Below are 13,523 nucleotides of genomic sequence, written 5' to 3' on the forward strand. Positions count from 1 at the left end.
CAATTCGTCCAGCAGTCGAGGCAGAGCTGGAGAATTTGGAAAAGGCAGGCGTATTATCCAAAATAGATTGGAGCGAGTGGGCAACACCCATCTTCCCGGTCATGAAGAAAACGTTGAATAATGATAAATCTGAAGAACAGAGAAAAATTCGCATCTGTGGAGACTTCAAGGTGACTGTAAACCCGGCCCTTCACACGGTACAGTATCCTCTCCCGAGGATAGAAGATATTTTCGCCTCACTATCCGGAGGGAAACGTTTCACCAAAATTGACTTGACACAGGCATATCTACAGATGGAGGTTGAAGAGGCCTCTAGAAAGTATCTCACGATAAATACACACAAAGGCCTGTACCAGTACAATCGACTGGTTTTCGGAGTAGCATCAGCTCCAGCTATCTGGCAAAGAGCTATGGAGCAAGTCCTCCAAGGGATTCCGGGGACTCAATGCTACCTAGACGACATCCTTGTAACAGGAGAAAACGACAATGAGCACCTTGCCAATTTGGAGCAGGTGCTCACTAGGCTGAGAGAACGGGGCCTACGAGCAAATCGCCCCAAGTGCGAATTTTTCCAGAAACAAATATCATACTGTGGCCACATAATTAATAAGGAAGGGTTGCATAAGTCACCTGAAAAAATTGAAGCGGTCATAAAAGCCCCAGCACCTGAAAATGTTTCACAATTAAGGCCGTTCCTGGGATTGATAAATTACTATCATAAATTTTTACCGAACTTATCAACTCTTCTGCACCCTCTTAATGAACTGCTACAAACAGGAGTAATTTGGAAATGGAGCGAAGACTGTAAACGTGCCTTCCATAAATGCAAAGACTTAATCACGTCCAAGGAAGTTTTGGCTCATTACAACCCATCACTGCCAATCAGACTGGCGTGCGATGCATCCCCTTATGGCGTAGGAGCGGTATTATCGCATAGATTCCCTGATGGCTCGGAACGGCCGATAGCTTTTGCGTCACGCTCATTGAACTCAGCTGAGCGTAACTATGCCCAAATCGACAGGGAAGCACTCAGCCTGGTATGGGGAGTGAAGAAATTCAACCATTACCTACACGGACAAAAATTTACCTTGTTGACTGACCATCAACCCCTCATCTCCATACTCAACCCTAAAAAGGGTGTTCCCATTATGACAGCGCAAAGGCTACAGATATGGTCCCTTTTTCTAGGGGCACACCAATATGACATAGAATACAAAGGATCAAAACAGCATGGGAATGCTGACGGTTTATCGCGCCTACCGTTGCCAACGGTAGAAGAGGCACCTACAGTAGACCCAGTGGAGATGTTCCACTCTACCATAGTCGAATGTCTACCAGTAACAAATTCTGCCATTGAAAGGGAAACGAGAAATGACCCGACTCTCTCACGAGTCTACGATTTAACAGTGAAGGGATGGCCAGCACATGGCGAACCACTGTTGCCAGCATTCTCGCAAAAAAGAGAACAGCTGTCAGTGTGCCGAGGAACCTTTATGTGTGGATCCAGAGTGGTGATTCCACCCAAACTCCAGGATAAAGTGCTAAAGGAGCTTCACGAGGGGCATCTGGGTGGAGTGAAAATGAAGAACCTAGCCAGGGCGTTTGTATGGTGGCCAGGTATCGATGGAGACATCGAAGAAATGACCAAGAGCTGCCTAGGATGCCAGAAGGTCCAAAACGCTCCACCACAAGCCCCTCTACATCCATGGGAGTGGCCCTCATCTCCATGGCAAAGGGTACACATCGACTTTGCCAACTTTGCTGGTCCATTTATGGACTCAATGTTCTTAATCGCGGTTGATGCACACTCCAAGTGGCCGGGGGTAATAAAGACGTCCTCCACCACCACGGAAAAAACCATCACAGTATTAAGGACCATATTTGCCAGGAATGGGCTGCCTGAACAGATCTGTTCTGATAATGGACCGCAATTTGTGTCCGAAGAATTCAGGAAGTTCTTAAAAAAACAATGGGGTTAAGCACTACACGTCCGCCCCATACCATCCCGCCACCAATGGATTGGCTGAAAGGTTTGTCCAGACCTTCAAGAAGGCCATAAAGGCCATGGGTAATGAAGACATAAAACTTCAGCATAAGGTAGATAACGTCTTGTTTGCATACAGGAATGCAACACATATGGTTACAAACCAAACTCCCGCCATGATGTTCTTCAATAGAAGCCTAAGATGCCGGCTGGATTTGATCAAGCCAAACATCAGAAGGGACGTGGAGAACCGGCAATTTCAAGGCATGAATGAAAGGCCAACTAGAACCTTCCAGAAAGGTCAACAAGTTTTGGCCCGGGACTACCGTACTGAGAAATGGCAGCCTGGAACTATTTGCACACGACTAGGACCGCTGATGTATACCGTGGACATTGGAGAAAGCATAATAAGGCGCCATGCTGACCAGATCATAGAGTCATCCGAAAAGGGACAACCTACACCACAACTCTATACGCCTAATGATGAAGTAGAGATACCCATAGTATCTACCTCCGATCCGGTGATACTGGAACCAGATGAACCCGACACTGGCATTCAAGCCGAATCAGCCTTGCCAAAAGAACCTACTACACCACCAGAAACTACTACACCACCGAGGCGTTATCCGGACCGAGTCAGGAACCCTCCAGAGAGACTGACTTATAATTGATTAACTGCAGCAATGTGTAGATTATTGTTCTTGTAACATGTAATTAATGATTACTTAAAATATTATGTACTGGTTGGCTAAAAGGGGAGGAATTGTAGTGTATGTGCCTTTAAGAGCCCCCTGTGTACTGTAATGCCGGTAATGGCCACTCGGGCTATATAAGCCTGTATATTGTGTTGTATCAGCTAGTTCACCTCCAGACTTTGTTCAGTAAACACCTGTGAAACCAACTCCTGCCTTCAGTGTCTCTATTAACACATGGATACAACAATTTGTACCCTGGAAACTGTGGAGAAAATTAGTTTCTCTGAAATTGTAAAACAAAGTTCCCAGAAATAATCGAGGACAGCAAAAAGGCTAATATTGCACTACATCCCACACTCCAGCAACTGGACTAGATGAGTTGTAATTACAAGTACAGCCTTTATGTGCAGGAAGAGGTTTGACCTTTCCATGGTGACGTGATCCCATACACATTGGCTGCCTTGACCTGTTTTAAATCACATAAACCATAATTTGGCTTTACTTTAATTGCTAAAAGTGTTGAGAGTGGGGAAATGGATCAACTGACCGTCACCCAGTTATCAAAGACATACAGACACAGTTCCATTGCCTTTAATAAGTTGTTTTGTTTTAAAAGTGAAAACTCCTTTCTTTCAACTGTTTAGGAAAAAAACTATTAAATGCAGGTTGCATTTGAAATCTGAAAATACTAATGATAGAGTTATCAGATAGTTACACAAGAAATTATTTTAATTAGGTATGTTTTTCAAATAGCACGACTGTTTAGACACAAATCTTCAGAAGTTTAATGCCTTGTTGGAGATATTAACATATTTTGCACATTATTTCAGAGTTCTAGTTTCAAACCCCTTTGAGGGATTGGAGTGAGACTCTGAAATGAACACTAGATTTAAAAGGGATGTTTTAATGGTCGAAGCAGGTGGTGTGGGTATCGGTTACTGGCATTCTACACACATTTTAAAACCAGGAGTTGCCATCAACCAGCAGCTGAGAACGAGTCCCAGAACTGACCTAAACAAAGTAGATGTCAATTGGCTGATACTTAGAAATGCCAAATATCAGATGAGAAAAATAGCATTAATTAATGACTCTTGCCACAGTTTTTGGACAATGAAGAACTATCAAAAAGAGAAATTTGCAGAATTAAAAAGTTTTTTTTTTGGGAAGTGTTCCCCAGTAGATTTACAGTACCCTGTCTGCGGTTATTCTTCACATGTGAAGCAAGACTGAGTGTTGAGAGGGTATTTGACTGGAAGCTGTCAGAGCTGAGCCCAATCCTCATACACGCCAACCCAAAAAACTAACAGAAGATGAATAATAGCTCCCCCACTGCCCCCAAAAAAGCAGACAGCTCAGAAATAACAGAACATAGGCATTATGGCATGTGAAAACAAGAAGTTAGACTGAAAATTAAGTTGGAAAGGGCATATCTTAAAATGTAGCTGTATTCAGCATTTTATTGCAGGGGGAAATCCTGAAGTGCAGTTTGCAGCAGTGGAGTTGGAAATGGCTGAAGGGGGATACAACTGCTGCAGGCACCACATTCATTGTCTGGGTGGGGTGGGGCGGGCAGGGACCTGAAGGGGGATACAACTGCTGAAGGCACCACATTCATTGTCTGGGTGGGGTGGGGCGGGCGGGGACCTGAAGGCATCAACATTTCAAAGAAGCAGCTGCAACCCATCTTGAAGACCGTTTATGAAGACAACAGCTGATCATGCTCTAGAAAGTTTCTTTGAGGAAAATTACATTTTTCACATTACATTTTAGCAGCTTGCTAGTTATAACTTCTTTGGGGGACAAACACTAAATAAAATACATGTGAAATTATGACTCACAGGGACTATCAGCTCATTTAAAAACATTTTTATCTCCAGATTATGCACATCCAACAGCAGGCAGAAGTATTCTCTGAATGACTGATGTGATATGCTTCAGTGCCACCCTCGAACTGATCAGATTGGTTATGATTGTCTCCAGTCCTCTTATCAGATTGATTGATATTGAATCCCCAAACCCAGTTTGAATAATTGATTTTTCTTCTGAAGTGCGAACAAGTTGACAATTGTCAGTGTACAACACCGACGGTTGCCATGGGTGATACTGAGCACAAGATCACTGAGGATAATTGTAGCAACCGAACTCCTATCGTAGTTAAGATAAATTAACACAGATTCAGAATCAAACTGATGCATCTGGTCTGTATGGCTTCGTGCTAGACTAGGCAGTGCCTTTAACTACTAGGCCTTCCGAGGAGCTCTTCCTTAGACTTTTCAATACAAAACTACGCTAATTTAGAGTGAATAGCAAACATGTTTTTATGTCGTGCATTTGCAATGATCAAGACTGCTGCTGATGAGAAAATATAAGGCAAGCATACAGCTCAGAATGAGGCTTTATATTCAGTGAAGTTGCACTGCAATGGAGTGACTTTCTTATGGGAACAGTGTCCCTGGGTGATCCCTCTTCCACACCTGTTAACCCCAGGTGATGATAATCCTTGTTTACATGTGATAGTTGAACAAAATAGTTTTTCATAAAATAGGAAGGATATTTACAAAAATACATAGAGTCATACAGCACAGAAAGAGGCCCTTCGGCCCATCGCGTCCGCGCCGGCCATCAAGCCCTGTCTAATCTAATCCCATTTTCCAGCATTTGGTCCGTAGCCTTGTATGCTATGGCATTTCAAGTGCTCATCCAAATGCTTCTTGAATGTTGTGAGGGTTCCTGCCTCTACCACCCTTTCAGGCAGTGAGTTTCAGATTCCAACCACCCTCTGGGTGAAAAAGTTTTTCCTCAAATCCCCTCTAAACCTCCTGCCCCTTACCTTGAATCTATGCTCCCTTGTTATTGACCCCTCTACTAAGGGGAATAGTTCCTTTCTATCCACCCTATCTATGCCCCTCATAATTTTGTATATCTCAATCAGGTCCCCCCTCAGCCTTCTCTGCTCCAAGGAAAACAACCCCAGCCTGTCCAGTCTTTCTTCATAGCTGAAGCGCTCCAGCCCAGGTAACATCCTGGTAAATCTCCTCTGCACCCTCTCCAATGCAATCACATCCTTCCTATAGTGTGGCGACCAGAACTGCACACAGTACTCCAGCTGTGGCCTTACCAGCGTTTTATACAGCTCCATCATAACCTCCCTGTTCTTATATTCTATGCCTCGGCTAATGAAGGCAAGTATCCCATATGCCTTTTTAACCACCTTATCCACCTGTTCTGCTGCCTTCAGGGATCTTTGTACATGCACACCAAGGTCCCTCTGATCCTCTGTCTTTCCTAGGGTCTTACCATTCATTGTGTATTCCCTTGCCTTGTTAGTCTGTCCAAAATGCATCACCTCACACTTTTCAGGGTTAAATTCCATTTGCCACTGTTCCGCCCATCTGACCAACCCATCTATATCGTCCTGTAGCCTGAGGCTTCCCGCCTCGCTATTTACCACCCCACCAATTTTCGTGTCATCTGCGAACTTACTGATCATACCTTTTATATTCACATCCAAATCATTAATGTAGACCACAAACAGCAAGGGACCCAGCACCGATCCCTGCGGTACCCCACTGGACACAGGCTTCCAGTCACAAAAACAACCTTCCACCATCACCCTCTGCCTTCTGGCACTAAGCCAGTTTTGGATCCAATGTGCCAAGGCACCCTGGATCCCATGGGCTCTTACCTTCCCGACCAGTCTCCTATGCGGGACTTTATCAAAAGCCTTACTGAAATCCATGTAAACCACATCCACTGCACTACCCTCATCCACCCCCTCGAAAAATTCAATCAAATTGGTGTGGTAAACCACTGTTTGTATTCCACTGTGTACATGCCTGTACATGTCTCGGCTGACTCCTCCCACGAGTCCAGGTATAAAGGTGACTGCTCCACAGTCCCTCTGTATTCTGGACCGGTCGACCACTCGAGGCACACCTTCATTCTCTTGTTAATAAAAGCCTGTTAGTTACTCGCTTAATCTCAGTCTTTTGAGTTATTGATAGCGCATCAATTGGTCAGACATGATCTTCCCTTGACAAAGCCATGCTGGCTATCCCTAACTAATCCCTGCCTCTCCAAGTGGAGACCAATTCTGTCCCTCAGAATTTTTTCCAATAATTTCCCTACCACTGATGTTAGGCTCACTGGCCTGTAATTCCCTGGTTTATCCCTACTACCCTTCTTGAATAATGGTACTACGTTAGCTGTTCTCCAGTCCTCTGGCACATCCCCTGTGGCCAGAGAGGTTCTGAAAATTTGTGTCAGAGCCCCTGCAATCTCCTCCTTTGCCTCACATAGTAGCCTGGGATACATCTCATCCGGGCCTGGGGATTTATCCACTTTTAAGCCTGCTAAAACCGCTAGTAGCTCCTCCCTCTCGATGCTAATATGTTCAAGTATATCACAGTCCCCCTGCCCGATTTCTATGTCCACATCGTCCTTCTCCATAGTGAACACAGATGCAAAAAATTCATTTAAAACCCCACCTACATCCTCTGGCTCTACACAGTTTGCTACTTTGGTCCCTAATGGGCCATACTCTTTCCCTAGTTATCCTCTTGCCCTTAATATACTTATAAAACACCGTAGGATTTTCCTTTATTTTGCTCGCCAGTGTTATTTCATGGCCCCTCCTCGCTCTCCTAATTTCTTTTTTAAGTATCCCCCTGCACTTTTTATACTCCTCTAGGGCTTCCTCTGTCTTTAGTCCTTTGTATCTACCAAAAGCCCCCCTTTTTTTCCCGAATCCATTCTCGTATATCCCTTGACATCCAAGGTTCCCTGGGCTTGTTGGGCCCACCCTTGACCTTTACGGGAACATGTTGCCATTGTACTCTCTCAATTTCCTTTCTGAAAGACTCCCATTGCTCCGATGTGGATTTTCCTTCAAGTAGCTGATCCCAGTCCACATTGGCCAGATCCTGCCTTATCATATTAAAATCGGCCTTCCCCCAATTTAAAACCTTTATTTCCAGTCCATCCTTGTCCTTTTCCATAACTACCTTAAATCTCACTGAATTATGGTCACCGTCACCAAAGTGCTCACCTACTAACACTTCTACCACTTGCCCGGCCACATTCCCTAGAATTAGGTCCAGTACCGCCCCCTCTCTTGTAGGACTTTCTACATGCTGGCTCAAAAAGCTCTCCTGGATGCACTTTAAGAATTCTGCACCCTCTAAAGCCTGTTACCATCGAGGCCTCATTGGAAAAATGAAGACAGCATCCAACCAACTTGTAGCTCATTTAAAAATGAATGCAAGCCATTTTAATGGCTTTCTTTTGGAGAATAACACACATTTAACAATTTCAATAGAACACCACGTATATACACATGTAAAAAAGTTTCATTTCTGTAGTTCATGCATGCATAATTACAGATCTGAACTTGTAGATTTTAGTGTCCCACTGAAGAAGCACTGTTTAAAATGGAGATCTGCAACATCCAAGGGCCACGACCACTGACTGACCTTCATCTGCACTATCACTCTTAATGTGGCCTCGTTGCAGGGTGTTTGGAAAATACGGATCTGTATTTTGCACAGACAGAAACTGGGACTATTTTGGACCTTCAGCAATCTGCTCTTGAACATTATTGGCACACATGCTAGAAGCCAGCTTGGCGTGTTTAGGAGCCAGACAGAGGAAGCACAGGCTTTTGATGGCAGCTCCTGTAACCCAGGAAAATTTGGGGCTCCAGCGATAAGAAGTTGAGTGAGTTTTACACCGTCTCACCATCTAACGCAAACCTGTTTGTAATGGATTGTTTATTCAGTTCTTGGGTACAGTACATGGATGTGTCATATTTTCATGAAGTTTTAGCAAAAATAGCAAATGAATTAGGGTCAGAGAATTTGGCAAATGCCAAGTAAGTGAACATTTGGATATAATTATGGCCATACAATTAAATGCTTTGAATGCTCTGCAGAAATTTCAATTACAGTGCAGTATTTCTGTGACGCCTTCCCAGAAAAAAGAATTCACTTAAAAACCCACTTTGGGAACTGAACCACAGAGCTCAAATTTAAAAACATCTGCAAGCAGTGAACTTAATTGGATAAGAATGTTGAATATTTCTAAGTCAGCAAATTAAACATTTAAAATATTGTTTTACTGATTTCTACTGCTTGTGTAAATACTTTGACAAAGTGCACAAAGAGGAAAGTTGTAAGACTTACTCGTCGTTCATGACAAATATACAGTTTTCTTGTGATGTATGTCCTGTCACCGGATGTTTACAAGTTACCTTCCACTCATTATGACTGCAGAAAAAAAAAGAAAAGTGTCAGTTTGCTATGCTAATACATGAATTACATCCTACCTCATTTCTTTCTGGATCATGTACTACACACTTACAAAAGGTACATTGGTCGATACCTACCCTGTAAAGCCATCTTTGATCTTTAAATGGTAAACATACAGCAAACACTTGAAATTTACCCAAGATTGACTGGTTATGGGGAATTCACATACCAAGCACAAACTAAATAAATGTGTGTTGTGCGAGGCAGTGCCACATATAGCCTCAGACTGCCACTTTGTCTTTTAGACCGGATGCTGATCTAAATTGACTTCATGATTGACATGAATCAACTGGGCGGCCTGCTGGTGGCGCTGTCCAGGAAGAGTATAAATACTCGGGCACGGGCCCAGCTTGCACAGGACATTCTTAACAGAAACTAGTGAAGGACACAACTAGACCTCCATGTTGTAAAACAGCTGATTAAAGCTTTGTTTAACGCTTAGACCAAGTGCCGAGTAGTTTTCTTGCGTCAATGATAAAATCCCATATCAAACAAATAAAGCTAGCAGAGGATGGATTGTGCTGTGTGAAGGATGTCTATCATTCAAAGAACAAAATGCAAAAAAACTGGAGCTGGTAGAAATCCAAAAAAACCCAGAAAAATGCTGAAAACACTCGATCAGCATTTAAGAGAACAGATGAGCTACTGTGTCAGGTGTAGACCCTTCATTAGAACAGTTCTGAAGAAGGGTCTACACCCGAAACGTCAGCTCCTCTATTCTCTTCACAGATAATGATTGACATGTTCAGCAAATGTGTGAGGAGTACTCCATTTAGCTGCTTTACAAACACCACCAATTCAGACCGGACAAAGGAATGCCCAGCAAAAGGCCATAGAATAAGTGGAATGGCTGTTTATTTCCCCAGGTAGATGGCAGCAGTGAAGATTACATAATAGAAACCATTTTACTATACTCTACTTACTGAATTTTCCAAGGGTCTTTATGCAACAAAACTCAATAGTGAACATAAAAAGAGCTACGCAAGCAGATGCAGTGGAACCTATGGCTCATTTCTGCTTTACACAGCAGTTAAGTGTGGAAACATTTTCTTCATTTAAATGAAATTGGGAAACAGCCTGGGGGAGAAATCTCAGGTTGGTCCTAATAATCTCTCTTCAAATCAAGTAAGACTAATCTACAACTAAGGCCTGCAGTTCATTAACTCTACAAGCCAAAACTAATGCTGACAACACTGTTTGATTGAGACAGCTGAAATGGCATGTTCGAAGAGGCTTCAATGGTAGACACACCAGTTTACGAAAATCTACGTTGAGGTCCTAAGATCTGGGTGAAATTTCCAGATAGTAGACATGAAACAAACCACCAAAGGATGCCTTCCTACTGGTCGTTAGGGCAGTGGTTCCTACAAGGCCATAATGCCAACATTTAAGAATATCTATTGACTGATCTATAATGCCAGTTCAATAGAATGTTGTAACTACTTTCCTCATTTCATAGTGTAGGCCCTATTAATTTATGTTTTACAGGAATGAATCAAAGTATTAATTACCATCAGTGGGAGCCATTGCTCTAACAACCATATTATTAAACAGAAACATCCGGGTTTTAGGAGGGGAATCTGCCATCCTGTTCGTTCTCTCGTTGATAAAGAAAGGGAAAATAGAATGTGAGAGTAAACTAGCGAGAGACATAAAAACAGACTGTAAAAGTTTCTATAGATATGTAAAAAGGAAAAGATTAGCAAAAGTAAATGTGGGTCCCTTACAGGCTGAGACAAGAGAAATTATAATGGGGAATAAAGAAATGGCAGAGAAATTAAACAAATACTTTGTGTTTGTCTTCATGGAAGAAGATGCAAAAAACTTCCCGGAAATAGTGGAGAACCAAGGGTCGAGCAAGAATGAAGAACTGAAAGAAATTAGTATTAGTAAAAAAATAGTACTGGAGAAATTAATGGGACTGAAAGCTGATAAATCCCCTGGACCTGATGGCCGACATCCTAGGGTTTTAACAGAGGTGGCTATAGAGATAGTGGATGCAATGGTTGTCATTTTCCATAATTCCATAGATTCCGGAACGGTTCCCATGGATTGGAAGGTAGCAAATGTAACCCCACTATTTAAGAAAGGAGGGAGAGGGAAAACGGGGAACTACAGATCAGTTAGCCTAACATCAGTAGTAGGGAAAATGCTAGAATCTATTATTAAGGACGTGGTAACAGGGCACTTAGAAAATAATAATGGCCCATATTTTCCAATCGCAGGCCTCCCGCGGGCGGAGGCCTGCAATAATTTACGCCCTTACCTGAAGGCGCCCTAAAAGCACACACTTCGGCTCCTGGACCTCTACAAACTCCCAAGTGCGCAGGGCCCACGTATCCCAGGGGCGCATGTAGTTCGCAGCATCCCTGGGATCACGTGGGCCATGGGGAGCCAATCAAAGAAGGGAGTCTCCCTTCATACACTTGACAGGAAGACCTGTCAAATATATGAATGGAGATCAATGAAAAAACATAGTAAAACTTTAAATAAATAAATTAAAAAATCACATTTTTAAAATGACTTGAAATTACAATAAATTAAGTATTTGAAACAAAAATTTAATTTTTTGAAAAAAAATTAAGTTTTTTACAGGGCTAAAAATAAACTTACCTTTTTCAAAGTATTTTTAAATGATAAATCAGTGGAAAAAAATGTTTTAAAAACTTTTTTCAACTCTTATCCTGGTTTTCTGCAGGCAGAGGGTCTCCAAAAAGCAGAATTATCCACCCGCAGAGGCCCTTCTCCAGGGCAGCCGGAGGATCTGGGGTACCGCAAGGATCAGTGCTTGGGCCTCAGCTACTTACAATCTATATCAATGATTTGGATGAGGGGACCAAATGTAATGGGCCAGATTTTGCACCCGTAGGGGCCGCACAAGTGCCAGTTTCAAGCATGCCAGATCATCCGCATGCCCAAGAAGAGTGCCTGTGCGGGTGGAGAGTTGCATTTTCTGCACAACCTCCGCCCGCTGAATGACTGCTTCTTACGCCTCGTAAAAGCAGATGTAAGGCCTGCTTTTACCAGTTTAAGAGTTTAAACAAATAGAAAAATTAAATTTGATAACTCAATTCATAAATTAAAAATACTCTTCAAAAAGGTAAGCTTATTTTTAGCTCCGTAAAAGCATTAAAACATTTTTTCCAAAAGATGTAAATTTTTGTTTAAAATATTTAATTAAATGGCATTTTACTTAAGTTTAAATATGTAATTAAAAAAAAAAATGATTTAATGTGTTGGTGTATTTGTTAGGTGATCCTCATTCATACTTTTGACAGTTCTCTACGTACAGAACTGTGAAAAGGTTAAATGGGGATTCCCTTCTCCCATTGGTTGGGCTGGCCCACAGGATCCTAGGAGAACCGACGAACCACTTGCACCCCTGGGATACGTGGAGCTCTGCCCGCGCGGACCCGGAGAGGCCCAGGAGTGCAAGTCGCCATTCTTCCCGGGCCACCAGGTACATTTGTAGACATTTTGCAGGTCGGAGGCATCCGCCCGCGGGAAGCCTCCGATCGCAAATGTTGGCCCAATATATCCAAGTTTGCTGATGATACAAAGCTGGGTGGGAATATAAGTTGTGAAGAGGATGCAAGGAGGCTTCAAGGGGATATAGACAGGCTAAGTGAGTGGGCAAGAACATGGCAAATGGAATATAACGTGGAGAAATGTGAAGTTATCCACTTTGGCAGGAAAAATAGAAAAGCAAGAGTATTTTTTAAATGGTGAGAGATTAGGAAATGTTGGTGTTCAGAGGGACCTGGGTGTCCTTGTACACGAATCGCTGAAAGTTAACATGCAGGTACAGCAAGCAATTAGGAAAGCAAATGGTATGTTGGCTTTTATTACAAGAGGATTTGAGTATAAGAGTAAAGCTGTCTTACTGCAATTATATAGGGCCCTGGTGAGACCACACCTGGAGTATTGTGCACAGTTTTGGTCTCCTTACCTAAGGAAGGATATACTTGCCATAGAGGGAGTGCAACGAAGGTTCACCAGACTGGTTCCTGGGATGGGGGGATTGTTCTATGAGGAGAGATTGAGTAGACCAGGCCTATATTCCCTCGAGTTTAGAAGAATGAGAGGTAATCTCATTGAAACATACAAAATTCTTAAAAGGCTTGACAGGGTAGATGTAGGGAGGATGTTTCCCCTGGCTAGGGAGTCTAGAATCAGGGGTCACAGTCTCAGAATAAGGGCTCGGCCATTTAGGACTGAGATGAGGAGAAATTTCTTCACTCAGAGGGTGGTGAATCTTTGGAATTCTCTACCCCAGAGGGCTGTGGATGCTCAGTCGTTGATATATTAAAGACAGATATCGATAGATTTTTGAATATTAAGGAAGTGTGCAGTTTTAGTCGCCTTATCCGAGGAAGGATGTTCTTGCCATGGAGGGAGTGCAGCAAAGATTCACCAGACTGATACCTGGGATGGCAGGAATGACGTATGAGGAGAGATTGGGTCGATTAGGCTTATATTCGCTAGAGTTTAGAAGAATGAGAGGGGATCTCATTGAAACTTATAAAATTCTAACAGGAC

The 13,523-nt window shown here is 42.8% G+C and overlaps 1 protein-coding gene across 10 annotated transcripts in view; it reads right to left on the minus strand.

The window, feature by feature from the left end:
- Positions 1 to 13,523, minus strand: part of plekha5 (pleckstrin homology domain containing A5) — a 435,482-nt gene that overhangs the window by 210,766 nt on the left and 211,193 nt on the right. For all 10 annotated transcript variants that reach the window (XM_086010041.1, XM_086010040.1, XM_086010044.1 and 7 more), the window contains one exon: positions 8,859 to 8,942. In XM_086010041.1, the coding sequence (XP_085866167.1) occupies positions 8,859 to 8,942 (84 nt within the window). The remainder of the gene's footprint in view (positions 1 to 8,858; positions 8,943 to 13,523) is intronic.

Source organism: Somniosus microcephalus, chromosome 17 (genome assembly GCF_052327205.1).
Source record: "Somniosus microcephalus isolate GS21.2 chromosome 17, FLI_Smic_1.0, whole genome shotgun sequence".
In the NCBI taxonomy this organism is placed as follows: Eukaryota; Metazoa; Chordata; class Chondrichthyes; order Squaliformes; family Somniosidae; genus Somniosus; species Somniosus microcephalus.